General features: G+C 43.4%; 1 protein-coding gene across 3 annotated transcripts; it reads right to left on the minus strand.

Moving 5' to 3' along the window:
• Nucleotides 1-339: 339 nt before the first annotated feature.
• Nucleotides 340-19,444, minus strand: LOC130533822 (apoptosis-stimulating of p53 protein 2-like). Of its 3 annotated transcripts, XM_057047528.1 has the most exons (21): nt 19,307-19,444; nt 18,880-19,036; nt 13,129-13,276; nt 12,092-12,205; nt 10,807-10,877; nt 10,578-10,679; nt 9,604-9,778; nt 9,280-9,461; nt 8,986-9,150; nt 8,744-8,782; nt 7,475-7,522; nt 6,798-6,981; nt 4,965-5,087; nt 4,690-4,811; nt 4,103-4,511; nt 3,116-3,960; nt 2,291-2,428; nt 2,045-2,178; nt 1,787-1,953; nt 1,484-1,683; nt 340-1,402 (listed from the first exon to the last, which is right to left on the minus strand). In XM_057047528.1, exons 2-21 carry the CDS (start codon nt 18,904-18,906, stop codon nt 1,361-1,363), a joined length of 3,435 nt encoding a protein of 1,144 aa, XP_056903508.1. In that variant the 5' UTR covers nt 18,907-19,036; nt 19,307-19,444; the 3' UTR covers nt 340-1,360. The 3 variants fall into 3 exon arrangements, with proteins under 3 accessions (XP_056903508.1, XP_056903509.1, XP_056903510.1); XM_057047529.1 differs by lacking the exon at nt 8,744-8,782; XM_057047530.1 differs by lacking the exons at nt 7,475-7,522; nt 8,744-8,782.
• Between the last annotated feature and the right edge of the window lie 425 nt (nt 19,445-19,869).

Below are 19,869 nucleotides of genomic sequence, written 5' to 3' on the forward strand. Positions count from 1 at the left end.
TTAGTTTATCCACTGCTAATAATACAGTACTAAAAAATAATGAAATATAGGCAATATTCTAGGCGCCTAAAAGGTTTCCACGGGTACCAAGTTGATTAACTTCAAATGGAAGCTTTCATTTTTAACAAGAACAAATAAATGAATACCACAATCCAATGGAATAATACACAACATTCTACAATCACTGAAGTGCTTCTGTTGACTATAAATAAATTAAGCCATAGGTCATCATTTATCATCATAATTTTCTTCTGTATAGTTCAGAGAATAACTGGAATCTGCTCACCTTTACTACCACTGGAAAACAAATCCACACCGATGGTCCAATGAAGAACAATGTAAAATTAATACAAAGTATTTTATTGTAAATGTTTGAAATGCTACAACATATTTTTGATTAAGACAAAAAAAAAGAGAGCAAAAGAAAAAGTAAGAAAAATAAATACATCTACATTAACAGATGTGTGGTGAGTGCAGTTTATACGATTGTGGTCTCTTTTTTTTCTCCTGATTTTGTCATTTTGTGATGTCAAAAGTGACTAAAGACGTGTACAGTACTACTCTCCTGCTTCTTCTTTAGCCATGGAATGTTTGTAATAAAATATAGATCCATATTGCCTCACATCTGTCAAAGGGCCTCTTAGGTGATTGAAGATTCACTTTACTCAATACTACTCCTACAGTAATATTTCACTAGTACACGTGGTAGAAATATATGTACAGAGCATTTGTGGCATCTCAACGATGCACCGTTGCAGGAAAACTTATTGGTTTTCAAAATAGCAACGACTAGAGAGAGAAATCGAAAACTGTGGCACGTAGCTCGACTCCACTAGCGCATACACACACACACGCACACACACACACACAAGGGCGTAGTAGATAACATGAGCCCCTGAAGATTGTCACAGTACTGTAGTGTTTTCAAAAGCCTTGTCGTCCTGCTTACACACTCCGTTGACGCTGTAGTGGTGTCCAAGTGTGTCACAAAATCAATCGGCCCAGAAGTTTTGAAAGGGTAGCTAAAGATGTTAAAAAAAAAAAGAAAGAAAAAAAGAAAAACAGGCAACAAAAATACTGCTAGTTCCATTTATATCCCATCATTTGGGCTCCTGTCACTTTAGAAATAGCTTCATACAGTAATATAAAAACAGCAGAAACAGAGGAATGATGCAGAAATTGCCAACAGGGATAAAGGGACAATGCTTCTGTTGTAGGTACATAAAAAAGTGCCAGAGCTCATACTTCAATCCTTCATATGTGAGGTCATCTCTTCGTTTCGGCTGCGTCCTCTTTGCTAGTCCTTTTGTTGGTGTGTTCTGATGTGTAGCAGAGCAGATTGTGCGGGGGTGTTGGTGCTTCAGGCCAGGGTTCTCTGTCTTGGCTTTATCCTGGGGTAGAGCTGCAAGATAACGAGGCATTAGGAAACACACTCCCGATATCGCTGCCACCTCAGCGGTAATGGCTCCGACTCGCGACTCACCCCGAGGAGGTTGCGAGGAATGTATCCCTCCGCGTCGCCCATGTGCGCCCACCACCAGTCGATTTCATCCTCGTCTTCCCTGCGGACGATGGTCATACAGTCGCCCTCGTGGAAGGGCAGTTCGTCAGGGTTTTCACCAGCGTAGTCCCACAGCCCGTAGACCATACCCCTGTTCATGATGCCCATCTTCTCTTGCACTCCTGGGGGGGGAGGATCATTTTAATTAAATATGCAAAACATCAGAAACTCACAATTTAGCATTTGAAACGAACGCCTGATGAAGTTAAACCAGCCTTTACTGACCATAGAGGAACTGGGAGCACTGGGTGTAGCCTTCTTCCATCTCTTCGCACTTGTCAGCAGCCGTCTGCATGTCGCTGTACGTCATGGCGAACACCGCCGCCCCCGACTCCACCAGGAACTTGCACACTTGCACGTTGTTGCAGGACGCGGCGCAGTGAAGAGGTGTCCTGATGTCGTGTTTAAAAAAAGCATAATAAATCAATTAAAGGCATCTGGGAAGGAAAGGTTTTGGCGGGATTCAAACGCTGGAAAACTCACCATCCGTCACTGTCAGCAGCGTTCACGTTGACGCCAAACTGAACCAGGAACTTGACGATCTCGGTGTGGCCGGCGCAGACGGCGTTGTGCAGAGCGGTGATGCCTTCATCATTCGGCAGACTGGGATCCTCCACCTGTGGAGATCAAAAAAATCTAAATCAGCTGTTTAAACCGTTTTCAAATGATATAAAGCAGCCGAGGAAGGAGAGAGAGGAAAGAGGTTTTTTTAAAGAGACGACGTCTTACTTCATAGATGATTCTCTGGACCAGGTCAAATTCTCCCTCCAGAGAAGAGTCCAGCAGCAGAGCCAGGGGGTTGAACTTCACCCTCATGCTGTGATCAATGCGTTCGGATCCAAGTTTACGCAAGTTGGTCCTCTTTCCCTAAACACACAACCGTGATCGCACATCACACAGTGATCTCAACCCTCAGACGTAAATTTACAGCCCCAGGATGTAGCGTTGCACGCTGAATCCTTCCAGCTACGGTGGTGGCTGAAATGGAATAAATGTTCCACGCCTATTGGTGATCCGGGTTATTAACACAAGCTGTATAAACACACTCCTTTTGCTGAAACCCTGATTATGCAACCACATGGATTTGACTGGACATGACAAAACAAGGGAACTGCTGAGAAAATAGGCCATAAAACCTTTGTTATTGCTGGGCCTTATTAGGGTAAAACGCGTCTCTTTCCCGACAAAGAACTCACTCACAGATTAACAACAGCATGCAACACTGTTTGCTTTTAACGCACAAAGTAGCAAAAACAGGATGGTATCCTCTTACTGGAAGCTGAAGGAGGCCTATTTTCTGAGGAAACAATGGAAGCACTCATTAGGTATTACCTGTTTGCATAACATAGCAGCGTATCACTGGTGCAGAGCGTGCACAGTCATGAGGAACTAACCGACAACGGACGTGTGACGAGGCTTAGATACAATTAGCGCTAGCAAACAATCAAAGAAACCTACACCTGCAGTGATCAATAAAAAATACTCTCAATGGAGGAAAACAACAGAACATACAAAGAAAATGAGGACGCGGCAGTGAAGAATGATGAATCATACCGGTGGTAACGTGAACTGGCCGGTGATCTCCGGTGCCTTCATGTTAAAGGTGTCATCTCCCAGGCTGTCCTGTTCCGCTCCACTGGGGTACGGGGGTGGAGGGTAGGGAGGGAACTCTTCTAGGAAACCTTCTGGAGGTGGAGGAGGTAGGCTGGGCATGTCGTCCAAGCCAGGAGGGGGTGGAGGTGGGAAGAGAGCGTCGTCAAACCTGGGCGCTGGGTGAGATGGAGGAGGAGGAGGGATAATTTGCTCGCTCTCTGGAATTACTGGAGGCGGTTTGGTCTGGTCAGCAGGAGGGGGAATGGGGATGGTGCCCCCTGAGATGTGAGAAGGCAGGTTTTCTTCCTCCAGCATCTGTCCCATCTCTGGGGGGTTGTTCTCCAAAGGACTCGGAGCAGGAGGCGCCACAGACTCCTCTGCTGCCTTCTCTGCTTCACCGGCGAAGGTGGGAGTGGTGGGTGTGGTCACAGTGGTCTCCATAGCTGCCAGTGTGGTTTTTTGGTAGAGCAATTTCTGAATGTTGGGCCCTGCCGGCCCCTCGGGTTCGGTGATGGAGCTTCGCTTCTTCAATGGCCTCGGAGCATTGTAAAGTTTTTTCCTTAGAGCTTCCAGGTCGCCATCGCTCTGATGCCTGTAGGGGTTGGAAATGAAGGGAAGTAGCTTGGTGGGGCTGAGGGGCCGGGGGATGCGTTCCGTTTCAGGCTGAGGGCCCTCAGGAAGGTGTGGAGCAACACCATTCGCTCCGCTGTGGTCTACTTCAGATTCCGGGGCAGGGGAGCGACGTTCCATGTAAGGGTTTTCAGGATGTGGGGAGCCTCCACTCGGAATGACCGGTTTTCCATAAACTAGAATAAAACACAGGAAACAGGAGTGAAGACTTTTCATCCACATGCAGAAAACGAACAGCAACTAAAATGATAAAATCCTATTCGGGCCATACAGGCTAGTCACTTCTGCGAGAGTGTTGCTGCAACGGTCGGTTCTTACCGCTGACAAATCCGTTTGTGCGGCTTTGAGACCTGTTGAGAGCTCCCTGCACCCCAGGCTGGAAGGGCTTCCCTGTGCCAGGCTGCTGCGTGTACATGGAGTAGATGGAACTGGCTGCTAAGGTCTGCGGCTTACTCAGGCTGGAGTCTTTGGAAGAGGGTAGTTCTGGAGTGAAGGGGCGTACTGTTGCCGCAGGTGGGGTGTCCTGCTTCGTGGGGAGGGGGAGAGTCTGGCTCTGAGAGGGTAGGAGAGGGCTGCGGCCCTGTGCACTCTGGGGCTGCTGGTTGTGGGGCTTGGCTTTAGGGAAGGTTCCTGTGTTGAGCCCTGGCTTGCAGTATGGCACAATTGTGGGGCCTTTGGGTTTGGTGGGGACAGGAGGGGGCACTTTGACTGGAGCTTTTGGAGCAGACTAAAGAAATGGAGATGAGGAAAGAAACGGCAAATTAGAAATATGCTACACTAATAGACATCCTGTCTGGTAATATTTGTGCTTAACAAATATTGAACCACAATACAGACGTCATAGGTGGGGAAAATGTGGATGGTGTTTCTTTCCCCAGAGAAGAAAAATCCTGTTTTCATCTCACCTGAGCATCTCTGACCAGATCGTCGCTGCTCTGGTTTTTCCGTAGTGAGGTGGTGGGAACCTCTGTTGGCTCAAACATGGAAAATGGACGCACTTTCCTGTCCCCCTTCAGTTTAATATCATCTATGAGAGGAGCAGATGAAGAAGCAGTATCAAGTTTAATGCCATGAAAGTGTGAATCATAAAAGTCTAAACCAAATCATTTGAGCACAGCGTGTCATTGCATGTGTTGGTTTTCCAGATTTCAGGCCCCGCGACCATGTCTATGTTCTCTACCTTGTTCTGCAGCTGCAGTGGACAGAGAGCTCATTCGTGGCAGCGTGGAAGATGAACCGTGACCATTGGCCTTACATTCTGGACCTGAAGAACTCCAGTCTGCCAGCTTGGAGGGCTGAAGTCCTAATGCAGGCACATTAGAAGAGAATAAAGAAGAAAAAAAGAGAATGAACATATATTGAAATGTATTTACACATCACATCAGGTGTCAATTATTTGCATAATGATGAATGCAGATCTGCAGCAGATGACAATTACTGCACAATACCAAACGCAACTAGTTATCTATCATTTGTCAAGATCAATACAATAAACCAAGTTCACATCCAGGCAAAAGATTGTTTATTGTAATCTGAAGTGACATTTTGAATTCAGATATCCTCAATCAAATGATGAGACCCCAGTGAGCGATAACCTACTGTATAACCTGCGAAACAGAGAGCCAACAGGGCTATCTTTAAAAATGATATAAACTCAGTGATGTCCAGTGGAGTGACGGGGGATGCAAACAGATCTCCTTACCCTTAAAGTAACACAGAAAGATTCTGCTCACAACATCCCAGCGCGTTTGTCAGAATCAACACAGGGCGCCAGTTTGACTGAAGGTCGTCTGTTTCAACCGACCCGTTCAGTGAGACACAAGCTCGAACCGCACACTTTCACACAGAAACAGCAAAGGAAGCGCACTGGACACGAGGCAAAGATGAATAGTTTCAGCCTTTTCATCTTCTCAGTGAGATTTACTCTCATACAAACCACACACTGATAAAAAAAGTTTCTAAAAATGCACAAGCATGCAGACCAACCAGGTGTGTACCTTTTCTCTTAGCCCGCAGCTCTTTCAGAGGCTTAAACAACAACACGGCTTCTGAGGAAGGCGCATTGGAAAGACAAGAAAAAACAAACAGATTTGCCTTACTCTCCCTTTGTGTCAGACATGTTGGCGAGCCTGGACAGGACCCCCCACTGACGGGCCACAGAAACCAAGGTGGGCTTCAGTAGCCTTCTATACACTACACAACATACCGCTGCTTAAATTGAACTTGACATAAGCCTATTTATATCCTTTTTATCTCCAAATTCTGCAATTTAACTCAGCAGGCTTTCTTCTTTTATATGGTTGTGCAGTTAAAAACAGCGGCTAATGAGGAGGAAAGAAAAGGAAGAATGGAGAGGCAATTCCCTCCTCTGCTGGTTGTTGCAATTAATTCTGTAGCCAGATCATACATTTTTAATACCATGAAATGCACTTGTGATTTAGTGATGCAGAGTGGAAAAACCCCTGCATAAAGAGCCTGAAAAAGGCATTTGCATTGGATGTGCTGATCTAGTCTGCCATGATTGATCATTGATCATAAGAAATATAATAAAGGGACGTATGTGCAACAATCATCATATCTGATGATTTTCCTGTGTACAGATAAATCACTATGTCACCACAGCTGTGCAAACTAATGCAATTGAAGAGAAACAGACCAAGACACTCCACAGCAGATCGTATTAAGGAAGGAAAAAAGACTGAGACGTGGAGGCTCAGCAATGAAAGACCACAGCACACCATCCAGAAGGTAACTCAGTACCTTCCGAGCTAAGGGTGACATCACAACAATCAGGTGCCTGTGACTCCTCTGTTCCAGCTGCAGGACATCGATTAAAACTGTAACTACAAGTCATCAACTCTCTTACGACATACACAATGAACTATCGGGAAAAGTTCTGTTTAATTGTGATCTGATCAACTGTCAGATTTAACTTAAATATACCGGTAGTAACAATGGAGACTGAAGAAATGGCAGCTCAGTGAACGCCGGTATTGTCTGACTACATATTCACCTGTGCCCGAGTGGCTTCTGGGGTCGTGAGCTGGTAGGGTGGCGGTGCCGTCTGGGTAAGCTGGTTTTACCAACGGGTCTTGCCTCACTTGGCCACGGGGCATGGTGGATGACTGGATGTAAGGGCCGACCGCCGCGACCCGAGATGGGCCTGTGTGCTGACCGGCTTGTCCATCAGTGGGCAGCTGTGTATTAAAAAGGATTATAATTTTTTAACAAACAGGAAGAATCTATAACAGTACGGTAGATGTATTTCCAGAAGGGACAATTGTGCAGAAGGGCCAGTGAGGGATGGAAAACCAGGTTGATGCCATTATGTCGACATGAAAGTGCCCCCCCCCCCTCCAATTTAGCCAAATTTCAGCTGACACTAGTGGTAGGGTCACACATAAGAAAATGTTTAACCTGTCCTCTGTAAGACCTGCCTAGACCCACTCGAACGGATAGCTTCTTTTTTTTAAAATAAATAATCTACCATTTATACAGAAAAAGCATTAAATATAGATTATAACTGTTTTAACGGACCATAAAAACATCACCCCTGTCTCCAATAAAATACAACATCTTACAAAAAAAATTAGTTTTCAAATTATTCGAGGTTGATGCAAGAAAGTGGCAAAAACCTCCGCTTCTCACGAACATATACATAAAATTTGGTTCTATTAACGGATGAATTACCTGAGGATGAGTGTCTTTTGAAGCCCATTCTCTACCAGGATAGCCATTCTTGGAAAACAAAAAAAACACAAATATGCAATAGCAATTCAAAATGCCGAATAAGCTACCTCCTCCAACTGAATATTCGCCTCGTGATGTTCCCTGAACTAGTCATCCCAGGCAGAGTGCTGTGACTTGGGTCTGGCAGCTCTTCAGTCAGTATAGTTATTACTGCTGTGGGCTGATGCCACTCACACACTCGCCCCTCCAGTTGAGGAGAGTAGCTTGGATGTTCTGTGTCTTTGTACTGATGTAAATGGATCTGCTCATTAGGATTCCAAGCACAGTGGTGAGTAAACCACCTCCTTGCTAGAACCTCTTGATACCCTCAGCTCCAACACATGCACGCACACATGCACACACCTTTCTGTGTTCTGTAGTGAGAAATTGGGCTGTCATCAATTTAGTGTATTGAAACTCCTTTGAAGTGCAGAACAGTACGCTTGATAGGAAAATACTAAATATTCTACCGAAACAGTAGTTACATCGGAGAAAAGAAGTAAATTATTTTAAGTAAATGAATACTTCTGAAATTACAGTGTTTGAGTAGTCGATTATTAAAGACCAGACTAACACCCTTGTTATATAAGAGAATGTTCTATGCAGGAGAACATGCTGATTTAAACTGCCACAGGAAGAAGAGTAAAACCACAAGTTATTTGACCTTGACCTTTGACCTTTGAAAACACAAAATTATCCATCACACCGTCAGAATGAATATGCCCGTTTCCTTTATTTCTCAAGTCTTAGTGAGCAGGATCAGTCCCATCGCAACCGGCATACATAACTCCTGGATAGGGTCAGAGAGACCGAGGAGCATGGCGAAACCAGGCAGTCATCACAAAACGTTCATAGGCATTTAATTAGTGATGTGATGAACCCCTGTTTTTTGAAAAGCCAAAATGTATCAGTAAGATTTCTTCTTGGGGTTTTGCTTTTTCCTGTCAGGGGAGCAGCCAGAAAAGATAACGTCTCCTCTGACATTCCTGCCCATCGGCCAGTGCTCATTGCTCCTCCCTCATCACCAGGATTTGTTTTATACTGCCAGATGGGATGGAGAAGCTGACTGTAGAAATGGTTGTGTGACCTCTGTGATGTGATTGAAACAATGATCAGTCCTACCAACTAATTTTGACAGAGAGAGATCAAATTGTGGAACTAGGAAGATAGAAGTTGGGGAGTCAAAGTGATTTTTCCACCAAGAGGTTAGACGAGGTTGAGGTGCCTTACACTGGCATAGCTGGATTCTGAGAACCAGGACATCTCCGGCTTTCAGATGTAGAGATACAGATAGCGTTCGTTACCACTAGGGGGAGCTCTGGCTAAATCCACTTACATTACAAACTTGTAGACATCCACAAATGCAGTCTCATTAATTGTTATTAAAATAAGTCACGTTATGTAGGACGTGATGTAGGATGACATTCTCTGTCCTGTTATGATTATACATTCTATATGAAAAAAATACTTACAGGCAAGTTCTCCTTTTGCTGCAGGGCTGCCTTTTTCTTCCACAGCCGATCCCGGAGCTCACTGATGCGTTTGTCCATGGAAACTATCTCGAGGTTGCGTTTGTTCAAGTTCTCCCTCTGTTGCTGTAACTTGGAGTTTTGATCCTGGTTGAGCTTATTCCTCAGCTGTCATGCAGCAAGGTGAAAGAAGATAAATAAAAACAGCTTATTCAATGTTAAAAAAAACAAGAACTTACAAGCTGCAATGTGTAGTGATGCAGATTTTTTTCCCTAAAATATCTCTTTTTTGCACACCTGCAGCTCCTTATAGAGGCGGTCTAACTCTGCCACAGAGCTCTGGTTGTCATTGAAGTTTTCCATTTTGCTAGTTTTAAGCAGTTCCAGCTGTCGGTTCAGTTCCTCAACCTTGGTGGCAGCCATCACTAGTTCTCGCTGCTTCTGCTGGAATAGGTTGTTCATCTGTTCTATCTCCTCCACTGGAGGGAATGAGTGAAGTGGAGACAGGGAACCAAAGACAGACAGAAGCAACAAGGGGGAGGAAATCATCAAATCCTCAAATAAGACTTGAACTTGTCGTGCATTCTATGCCAAACTAAATGAGCGCACTGATGGGCTTACCCAGTTTGCCATTGCTGAGGCGCTTCTGCTCCACCTGGCCCTTGAGGGCCCGCACCTTCTTGAGTCGCGTTTCCTGATTGTCGATATTCTCTCGAAGGCGCTGCAGCTTCTCCTGTTCAGAGGCCTGTTGAAGCTGACGCTGCTCCTGCTGCTTCAAGTAACGCAGTCGCTGCTCCTGGGGATAACCGGGACCGGGGAGCAAAGGTCAGCATGACGACCAAACAAACACCTCTTTGTTAACTTTTTTTCGTGAGTACTCTACCACAGAGAACATGCTCACGTTGTAAATAGGGTTTAAAAGAACATTGGATGGTGAGTAATTAAAATATCAATATTAACTGACACATAATAGATGTTCCCTGTTATAAAAAAGAACACACGCTTTGTTTAAAAATGGTAATGTCAGTTTATTTTAAACTTAACTTTTAACTTGCTCCTTTATCCTCGGGCATACAGTGAGAACACTTGCATAGTTTGGAATGCAAAAGTGAGCCAAGGACAAAACCTAGAAACCTGTGGTGCAGGTTTACAGAACTACATAGATGCAGTTTCTTCTTTCTGTTTTCTTCCACTGTCTTTATCAGTGCATCAAAATACAATTGGAAACACAAAACCGAGTCTCTGTTGCTAATTGACAGCTAACAAGCAACGGAAATGATGGACAAAAAGTAATAAACTACCAGATGAGTCCAGACAGGAAAGAAAAGGCAGGCGGCAGTTTCAGCCATCCATATATCACCTGTGAGTCAGAGCCTACATGTACATTCCATTCTCTTTCATGCTTTTGTCCATATACTTCTGAGTAATGTATCTCCCCACATTCTCAAAACTACATCTACTTTATTGTTGCCCGATTATTTTGACCCTCTCCTCCTCTCGCTTTTGCTTTTATCTCCGTCAATGCAGCTTTTGTATCCTGCGTTTCAACTGATTTCTGTACCCGCTCCAACCTTTCATCTTGTGCTTTCACAAACCTTAGAAGCAAGTAGCTGTTGTTGGGCTTCTATCTGCTGCTGCTGTCTGGCAGCCATCTCTTGTAGTTCAGCCAGTGTCATATCCATGCGTGGTGTGGTCACCTTTGAGGAGAATGCACATCATTAAATACACATTTAAAGGAAGAAACGGCAACATGGTTTTTTTTCCTCGCCAAAGACACAAACGAAATAAAATTGCAGAATATCAAATGCCCTTTATTTTACTCACCCCATTTTCCATTCGTCTGTCTTGCGGAGCTTTAACCCCATTCCTCTTTGGCTCTAAGCCTCTTGAGCCAGCTGAGAAAAGGAAACATGTATTAGACAAGACTAACCAGGGGACAATTTAAATATCATAGTGTGCTTTATCAGTTCACTCCCCAAAAATCAATACAGCTGATTGTCTAAACATATTCCACCATTCTTGACTTCCAAAAATAAAGTTTTAATGTTTTAAAGGTTTCTCTAATGTTGTTGGACAGTGGTGAATAGATCTAAATCTACAGTGATTTGTGCATGACTTTAGTTTTCTTGCTGCTATCTGTGCGTTGTAACTTAAAATTAGGCTCACGTTTAAAGTAAAACAACCATCTGAAATATGAATAAGCGCATGAATCTCTTTATCCAATCATGCACGTAGCATTTGACAGAATGTACACGTTTGCTGGGATAACTTGCATAATAGTTTTAGATGACCCTTGACTTATGGCAACTGTTTAGAACATTTTATGGCTGTCAATAGACCTATAGTTGGGGCTCTGTGCTATGCTAAATACATGTGTTTTAGGTTTATTTGATGGAAAAAAAGCACCTGTATATAATCAGAAACTTGATAATTCAACAGTGAAAAGACTCATTAACTACACGCTTTCTAGAAAATTACATTCAAACACAGCAGGCGCAAGAGTGAAATTATTGACTGGGATTAAAAATATCAAAAATGTAACCCAATGTCTAAGGAGAGCAAAGGTAAGAGTGTGGGAAAACAAGAGGAGGAAGATAACAGGAAGAAAAAGCGGACATCTAATCCTCAGTCCAGACTTGAGCTGTGAGAGGTAAAAGGGTTTAGTTGCGTAACTGAGGGCTGAGAGGATAGCGTGTGATTTAAATATTAGAGTTTTCTGTGGTCTTAAAGAAACTGAAAAGTAATGGGCTTATGATGATGTGACCCTTTGGACTCCAACGACTAAAGCAGGATTTGAAGCAGACCAATTTAGAATACCGGTACCTTACTTCAGCACCCTGTTCTCAAAAGCCAGCACATGAGTATAGGCAGGAATTGTTTTATTCTACCTTTTTAAAAAAAAAAGAAAAAAAAAGACCTATTTTAAAGACAGGTTTTTTTAAAATGAATGAGGTATGCATTTTACAGAGCTTTAGGCATCTATCAAATTTAATATATTGGTGTCAAATGCCTTCTACAATCATCGTCCTTGTTCTTAGTACATCGTGTACAACTCTTAATTCTGGAAGATGTAGGATGTGACTGGATCCAGGAGTGAACAGACACTTACCCTGTTCCCGGCTAGGAGCCCGATTGTGGCGCAGAAAAAAGCGCACCTCTGGCCGGTGTTGTCCCCATCGTTGGAGAAGGTCAAACATTCTCTCCCCGTCACCAACAGCTCGCTCTGTGGTAAGAATTTGCAAAATCACATGTGAAAGTTTAATATAATTCCACTGATGATGTGAAGCTTCTCAAACTACAGTTCGGTTACATGTGCAGACAACTGTCGCGTTCATTCAGATATGACCATTTGAAATTAAAATACTGATGTATCCTCCTGTGAGGCAGTAAAATAATTGTGTGCTGTAAGTGGTTGCAATTATGCTCATTAGATATTCATCATGCAGGTTCTTCATTCTAAGGACACTTTGTTCAAAAAAGGACGACATACTGGTAATACAATGAAGGAGTTCAGTGAGTTCTAAGATATTTTATAAAGGTACTGCGGCAGAAAAGTTGATTAACATCTATAGATTTGCATTTTAAATGCAGCTGCTTTGTTTTGAAGTCAGCAGTGAGGATATAGCTGGAAAACAGATGCAAATTAGAATCTTTTCAGCTGTTAGTAGTCCGTTTTCAGACTCCTTGTGAAAGTGCTCAAACACAGTAATTGGCACTTTATTCCCCCTTATAGGAGCATTACCATGGAAACAACTATGAAGCCTGGCTTTGGTTTTGAATACCTCACGGCTCTCAAAGAAGGGAGGAGGAAAATTGAGATGGGAAGGAAATCTCAACCCCCGATCTTCACCTGAGGGATGTGAGAGATGGCTTGGAGACCATGTTTGTTACAGAGATTATGGGCTTTGCTGCATTTGTGTTGCAGACCTGAAGAGATAAGCCTACTCAAAAATGAGGTAGTTGACCAGATAGCTAATCTCCATATCTAATTTTCTTGGAGAAAAAAAAAAAAGAAAGGCAGCTTTTTTGGCATTAAAATGAATAAAGGTCCACTGAGATGCAGTAATATTCCAAAATTAAAAATGGCAAGCGACTGAAAATATATGCGCCATTGTGGAGAATTAGTCAAGAGGCAGACTAAGTTACCCGATCCCCGCCACATCTCAGACAGGTGGCAGTCCGTCTCCCCGGGTTCCTTGCATAACTCCACCACATCCCGGCACAGCGTCTCAGGGGTGATGGGAACCTCAGTAAAATGCTGGTCATTGTTACTGAGGTATACTGTGAGGAACATCTGATGAGAACAGGAAAGAGAAAGAAAAATATGAACATAGGATAAAAGTTCCTGGTATCTAAAAAGAACAATGAAACAGTTAGTTCCACCAATGGTATGGAAGAAACAACAATGAAACTGTGCAGTAAACCGAGCTGTTTTACAGCAGGCATCGCTCATGCTTAACAAGTTTATGGAGGAGATTTAGAATGCATACGTGCTTGGGGAACTTCCTAAAATGCAGACAGTAATGTAATATCCCCCAGAAAAAGCATTGTTCTACTCTGCATTTAGGGAAGGGCTGAATATGCTTCCTAAACTAATCGCAGATGAGGACATGAACCAATTAGGACCCATTAAAAGTCTCATTTAATCAACAGTGAAAGCGAGACAGAAAGCACCATAGTTACAGTATAATTGTTATTAGTGTGTGAGAGCTCTGTGTTTGACTCAGTTGTGACTGTTGTGAGTGGCTATGGCTACAGGAAAACTGGTGGGAACAGGTCAAGGGGGGGTCACACAGGCACAAAGGACATGGGGTGAGCAAGAGGAGGATTGCTTTTTAACCGTGGGGTGTGCTGGGAAAATGAACAGTGGCCCTAAATAAGTGTCTTTGACTGGCTTTCATCTTTAAATAAAGCTTTGTGAATGAGTGGCCAAGTAACTCTTCCCCACTTAAAGGGCCCCCAGAAACACACACAGAAAGCAACGACTTTGGTCACACGATGATGCAGAAACAAGAGAGTATTGTTTCACTGGCTGATTCAACTGCTTTGTTCCACGGGAATGTAAATGAAATATTTCAGAGTCAGCAACTAGTCATCCTTGTCAGTAATCTACAGTACAAAAAGCTGAAAATAGACATCACTCTGCTGTTTATCAACAGCATACAAAAGCTAATTGCAGAGCGGTGGACCACCCTGGAGACTAAACTGGGTGCGTGGAAGACATCTCATCTGTCTAAATGTAGCTGGGAATTCAAGTGAAACAGTTTGTGACGTAAATCTGAATCTGAGCTCTGTCGGATTCTCAACAACACGGGACTTTCAAATGACCCTGTTAATATTTGCAGAGTGGAAGGGAGAACACAGTCAGGGAGGGGGCAGGGGACTGAAGAGAAACACCGAAGGGAGGAAAATGGAGTTTTGTGAGCGTCACTGCTGCAAACGCCGCCTGATTCTCACCAACAGCAAACACTAAATCTAATGACCCAGGGAGGAAATGATGAGTGAGCACATTGCTGCTGACCTTCATCTCCACAGCTCGAGATGCCTCAGATCATCAAAAGTGTTTGACTTTGTGGTATTTTTCCTATAATCCCTCAATGCCCATTAAAGATTCACAATGGTTAATGTTAAAAAAAAGGACTGCACTTCCTATCCTGCATGTGATGAAGAGATCGCCTCAGGACAGGAGAAGCAGACAAGCTGCTTCCGCTGTCCTGTTTTGCCATTTTAATGACAGATTTCTAATTCTACTAGAGCTAAATCAGCAATATCCCAGTGGTTTGGCCTGATGCAATGGGTCAGCACTGCAAATGGGAATTTGTACCTATAAAAAAAGCCTTTGCACCACAGTCTGCCCTGCAGATAGAATCAGAGCAGCTATAAGGCTAAATCACTCAGGCTATATCTCTGGGATTAAGATAATCTGCAATATTAAAAATATATATGGCTTTACAACACACCAACTAGATGAATACACAACAAACAATGTTCTTTTAGCTGTCTGCATATTTAATCATTTAAGATGTGCTTTATTTAGGATCAAAATATGCTTTGTCACATTTTATACTCAAGTGTAAACATGTACATCACTCAACCATGAAAGAATATAACTCGACAAAAGATGCACTAAGAGGAAAAGAGTGGTAGCAGCTGGCAGCACACACTTAACCTACTCATTGAAGGGGTCCTGGAGAATCACCAAAAACCATGAATAACAACGATAAAGCTCACTTCACCTTGGTTACATGAAAGGTGGCTTCGTGTGGAAACCCTCTCTTCTGCCAGTGATTCCGCTTACTCAGAGTATATTTGTGTTAAAGTCAGAAATGTAGGCATCTAAGGAGATGTGGTTGAATGCAGCTCAAAGCTGAACAGGCTTTTCAAGCCTCTCCAGTTTCTGTGAGAATGAGCTCAAAGATGTCTTCACCTTAAAGACGTATCAGTGGCCAATAAGAAGTGATGCCAGATTGGTTTGTTTATAGGTATGTGCCACTCCCACCGATAGCTCAGATAAAATATACCTGAGTGGTGGCCAGAAGGAAATTAGCTTTCGCCAGTCAATTCTATGGTAGGTCACATACATCAAAACGTCTATAACTGCAGCATTGGTTGCTATAAACAGACAACTCGCAAAGTCTTGTGCTTTAACTGAAATATCCAGCAATAACAGGATTTTTCAAATCAAAAACACACTTTAAACGTAACAGTTACATAAAACTGTATTCCCCAAGTTGAAGTTGTCACTAAGGAAGGTCATCATTTTGGTCTTCCACTGCACGGTGCAGCATCTTTGGGCCAGAAGAGGTACGACAAACCATAAATCTGGAGCCTAGATGCACAGACATGTGCAGCTTATATCGAAGCTATTTAGCCTCATGTGGGAAATCATCTATGCTTATCATAGGCTGGAAGTGACAGGAGCAAAATGGAAGACACACCCAAAGATGGTACGTGATGATCAGGCCACAAACATTACTTAGATAAGAACAAGATAAGAAAAAGAAAAAAGGAGACGGCAGCACTGGAGACTGATACAAAATGGTTTGTTGGATCCGGATTTATGATCAGCATAAACGTGTGAATGTTATTTATATCCTGGAGTTCATAGTGCTCCAGGCAATAAAGTATATTGGAATCTGCACGGCTTTATTCCCAGTATGCAGGAGATGATTTAAACACCCATCTTCAAACAGTTTTTGTATAAAATAATCATGAGGCAGTGCTTTCCGTTATGCAGATACAAAAATTACACTCATTTAATGTATATTCTGAATAAAATACCCGATAAACTGAGCTTTATTAATCTGAATCTTAAGTTTTTTCAAACAACATTCACAGGTAAACGTTCGCACCATCCCCTGCTACACACGACGACATTAAATACAGTACGAGGTCATTCATGACTTAATCTCAGGATTGCATCCAAATTTACGCAATCACATTAAATAAGATGGTTTGACTCAATATTCCGGGATGACCAACTACACACTGTTACTGGAGAAAAACAGGAAAACTAAAGGGGGTGTAAGGCAGTGTGACAGCAGCTGGAGATGACGGGCCATGTCCGGCTGCATTTTACCAGATTAGACAGAGCGCTGCGGGATTCTGTCCACAAATATAGTTCCAATTACAGATATTGCTGCGCTGGGCAGATGAGCAGACTTGGTCTTGTTGGAGGAGTCACCTCTAAACACGATTACAGCGAGTGTTTATGACACGCCGGAGCAGCAGCCTCGTGCAGCAAGTCCCAGCCAAAGCAGCCCCCGTCATCTCTCACGCTCGCTTTCTTGGACGTGCGCGAGGGGGCCGAGAGGCGAAGGGGAAGGAGAGGTCGGCAGCGATCATTCAGCTGCAATATCTTTGAAAAAACAGCTTGTCCGATGCATTGAAGCTGCAGCGGGCTGCGACACTTGGATTAGGACGCCTCTTGTCATTGACTGCACTGCAGTGCTGAGCCTATCGCTTTCTTCTCCATTCCTACTCCAGATAAAACCGGTGTTCACGTTGCACTTGTGTGGAACAGGAATGGAAGTCGATATGAAAAGAAGGGAGATGAGCCTTCAAACCAGCATGCCCACATTTCAAGCACACAGAAATAACTAACAGGGATACAAATATGTGAACATTTATGGGGGCTTTTAAAGGCAATTAAACTTTGTTGATTATTAATTTCTGTGAGGAGGTTCAATAACAAATACACACAATGATTTTGACTAAAGATGAATTCAACCTTCAATGAATGTTGCTTTGAATGAAACCCTCTGATACTAGTAGGATAAATTAATCTCAGCCTTTTCCTCCCCTACAGCGCTGCTATAAGCTATCATTAAATCTAAGCGTCACCTGTTCTACCCGTTATACAATTATGGATTCCTCGGGTGAACGTTTGGAATGTCGCTGTCACCGATGTGATAACTCTGCCTAATTGCAGACGCTACATTCTAGCGCACAGAAAAAACAAAAGGCTCATTGGTGACTGGAAAGAATTCCTGCTCGGGTTTCTGTTGACACACGCAGCAAAATCTGACATCTCATTTTCACCAGCGCAAAGTATGGCACCAGTGACACTTGCTGCGGCTCATTACAGATAAATAAGGAGCATGCTCAATAATGATGACTAGGTAGCTCTTTTGAGGTGATATGCTTGAAATTCCACAGGAATCACATAGCGTCATGGGAGATGGATGGGAAATTGATAAGTTTCCTCCAGTTTTTTTTTTTAGTATTTTCCTGTAGCCAAGTAGTCAGGGCAGCCAAGACGGAGATTGAACCTCTGCCCTTAACATATATCTATCAAACAAAGGCGTTTTTTGAGCAGTGACGTCAGTAAACAAGGGGTGAATGAGTCATACTGTCGTATGATTCAATAATGGGTGCGCGTCTCTTATCAGCGTGCTGCAACAGCATACGCACAAACAATGTGCTCTCCACAACATGCTGTTAAAGAGCCCCTACAGCTTATTGTGTTCGGCAAACAGTGACCCCCCTATTTACCATCCCTGCCACTAATTACGACATTACATTCTCACCATTTCCGAGCCCCTGGCCTGTGCAAGAGGGGTCACAGGCTCCGGCTGCAGTCCCTCAGATAATGCCGTGCAACAAAGCCGGTTGTGTCGAGGCGTTTATCAAGTGGAAACTAGTAGCTGTATCTTATTCAAACATCCAAATACACCCAGGTGAGAAAACTGTGATAGATCTAATGTGGCCAAAGGGAAACATTTCCTCCAGGGGGGAAAAAAAGTCATTTAGTTTAGACAAAAAGAGAGATTGTTAACAAATGGCTGAATGGGACTGGCTGACTGAGGTCACGCACCGGCCAGGCTTCTTCCAAACACTGCTACAAATGATTAATCCACTGATCAAGGAGATTTACTGAGACAGATATACAGTATACGAACAGGAGTTACCTGGCAGAGACGCAGCTTCCCGAGAGCAGATAACATTTTAAATAAGGAATTTAATGTTCCATAATTGAGAACACGCAGAGCCAAGGCAAAGAAGTGCTGGGATGATGATAAGGACGATGACTTTGCTTGTGTCCGGGGTAAAATTAACACCTGCTACGGTACAGATCAACAGAATAGAGATGAACTTAGATTATTAATGTGCCCAAACCACGCACGGAGGGGTTTAAACAGATTTAAGCGTTTAATATACGCGCATGGAATTTGCCTGTAACCACACACGTGAACAGCCCTTTAAATAAACGCTATAATGACGTAATTAAAATCGGCACACCTTGCCCGAGGCGCAAAATGCCAAACATTAATTCGCCATGTCGATGTTTAAATGTCCACTTCGTTCGCGGTGGTGGCAACACTGCGGCATCGTTGTGTCGACAACACGACCACCGGGGAGACCGCTGGAAGTTGCGGGAATAAATCCAGTACTCACCGGCATCATTTTAGCTTCGTACCGCATTTAGCTAACCAGCACAACATGAATCCTCGCTGGTAGTTTCGACGAAAGCTGCGGGGCTGGCGATCACTTTAATCCTCCAGTCTAAACCCGCGACGGGCAGGGCTACTTTCTCCTGCTCGGAGGTCCCGTTCTGGATTAAAAAAAAAAAAGAGGTAACACACGGTCACTCAGATTAAAACAAGACTTCTAAGATGAACATTTCTATTGACGCCAAGTGTGTCGCGGACCTGTTGCAGCCGACAACAAGGCCTTCAAGACAAAAGTTTCCGCCGCAGTTGTGCGAGCATCGCTGTTCGTAGCACGGCCAGGCAAGCGCTCCCAAATGTGGCGCATACGGTTGAAAAGAAACTAGTTCTTCTTATGAGTGGGTAATTTCGACGGCTTTTAAGGTTTTGCTTACCGTAGAAGGGGTGGGTAACCAGCCTGGGAGCCCGTCGACTCGGCGGTGTTGATAGTCGCAGCCTATCCCGGAGTGACGTGTTGGGAGGAAACTCGGTCCACTTTGGAATTCAGGCTCCGCCCCCTCCTCCTCCCCGCCAGTGGAATAAAGACAATACAAATAAAGTTTTGGTTGTTTTAAAAAAAAAAAACCATCTGTGCTGTTCTCACATATTATTTGACGAAAGAAGAAGAGTTCAACCGCGACTTGTTTTTAACTTCCATCATTCTGGATGGTTAAAGGAGGGGAAGGAACAAAAATGAGACTTTGAAAACTGATTTCAAACTAAAGCAGAGGCAAAGCACTCGGAGAGGGCAGACCTCCACCAAGGAGCTCATTTCCCCTCATTAATAATATTAATAGGGTTTAATACTGGAGTATTTGAAGGTTGTTGTTTGAGTAGATTATAGTCTATGATTTTAATTAGAAAATCAAGGCACTGTGAAGCTCCAATGTCTTGCTTTCACGGGGGTTGTTCAAAGACTTTGACCATCACCTCCAAAATCACCAAAATTTAATTCAAG

The sequence above is a fragment of the Takifugu flavidus genome, chromosome 11, assembly GCF_003711565.1.
Source record: "Takifugu flavidus isolate HTHZ2018 chromosome 11, ASM371156v2, whole genome shotgun sequence".
Classification (NCBI taxonomy): Eukaryota; Metazoa; Chordata; class Actinopteri; order Tetraodontiformes; family Tetraodontidae; genus Takifugu; species Takifugu flavidus.

What these genes read in the sequence shown, in the direction of transcription:
- LOC130533822 (XM_057047528.1), bottom strand. Translation starts at nt 18,906, where the DNA reads ATGCGGTACGAAGCTAAAATGATGCCG. An exon ending in AGCAAAAGGAGAACTTGCCT is followed by an intron (nt 8,783 to 8,985) that starts GTAAGTATTTTT and finishes TACATCTGAAAG; the next exon opens with CCGGAGATGTCCTGGTTCTC. An exon ending in GTGCTCCCAGTTCCTCTATG is followed by an intron (nt 1,684 to 1,786) that starts GTCAGTAAAGGC and finishes CTCCCCCCCCAG; the next exon opens with GAGTGCAAGAGAAGATGGGC.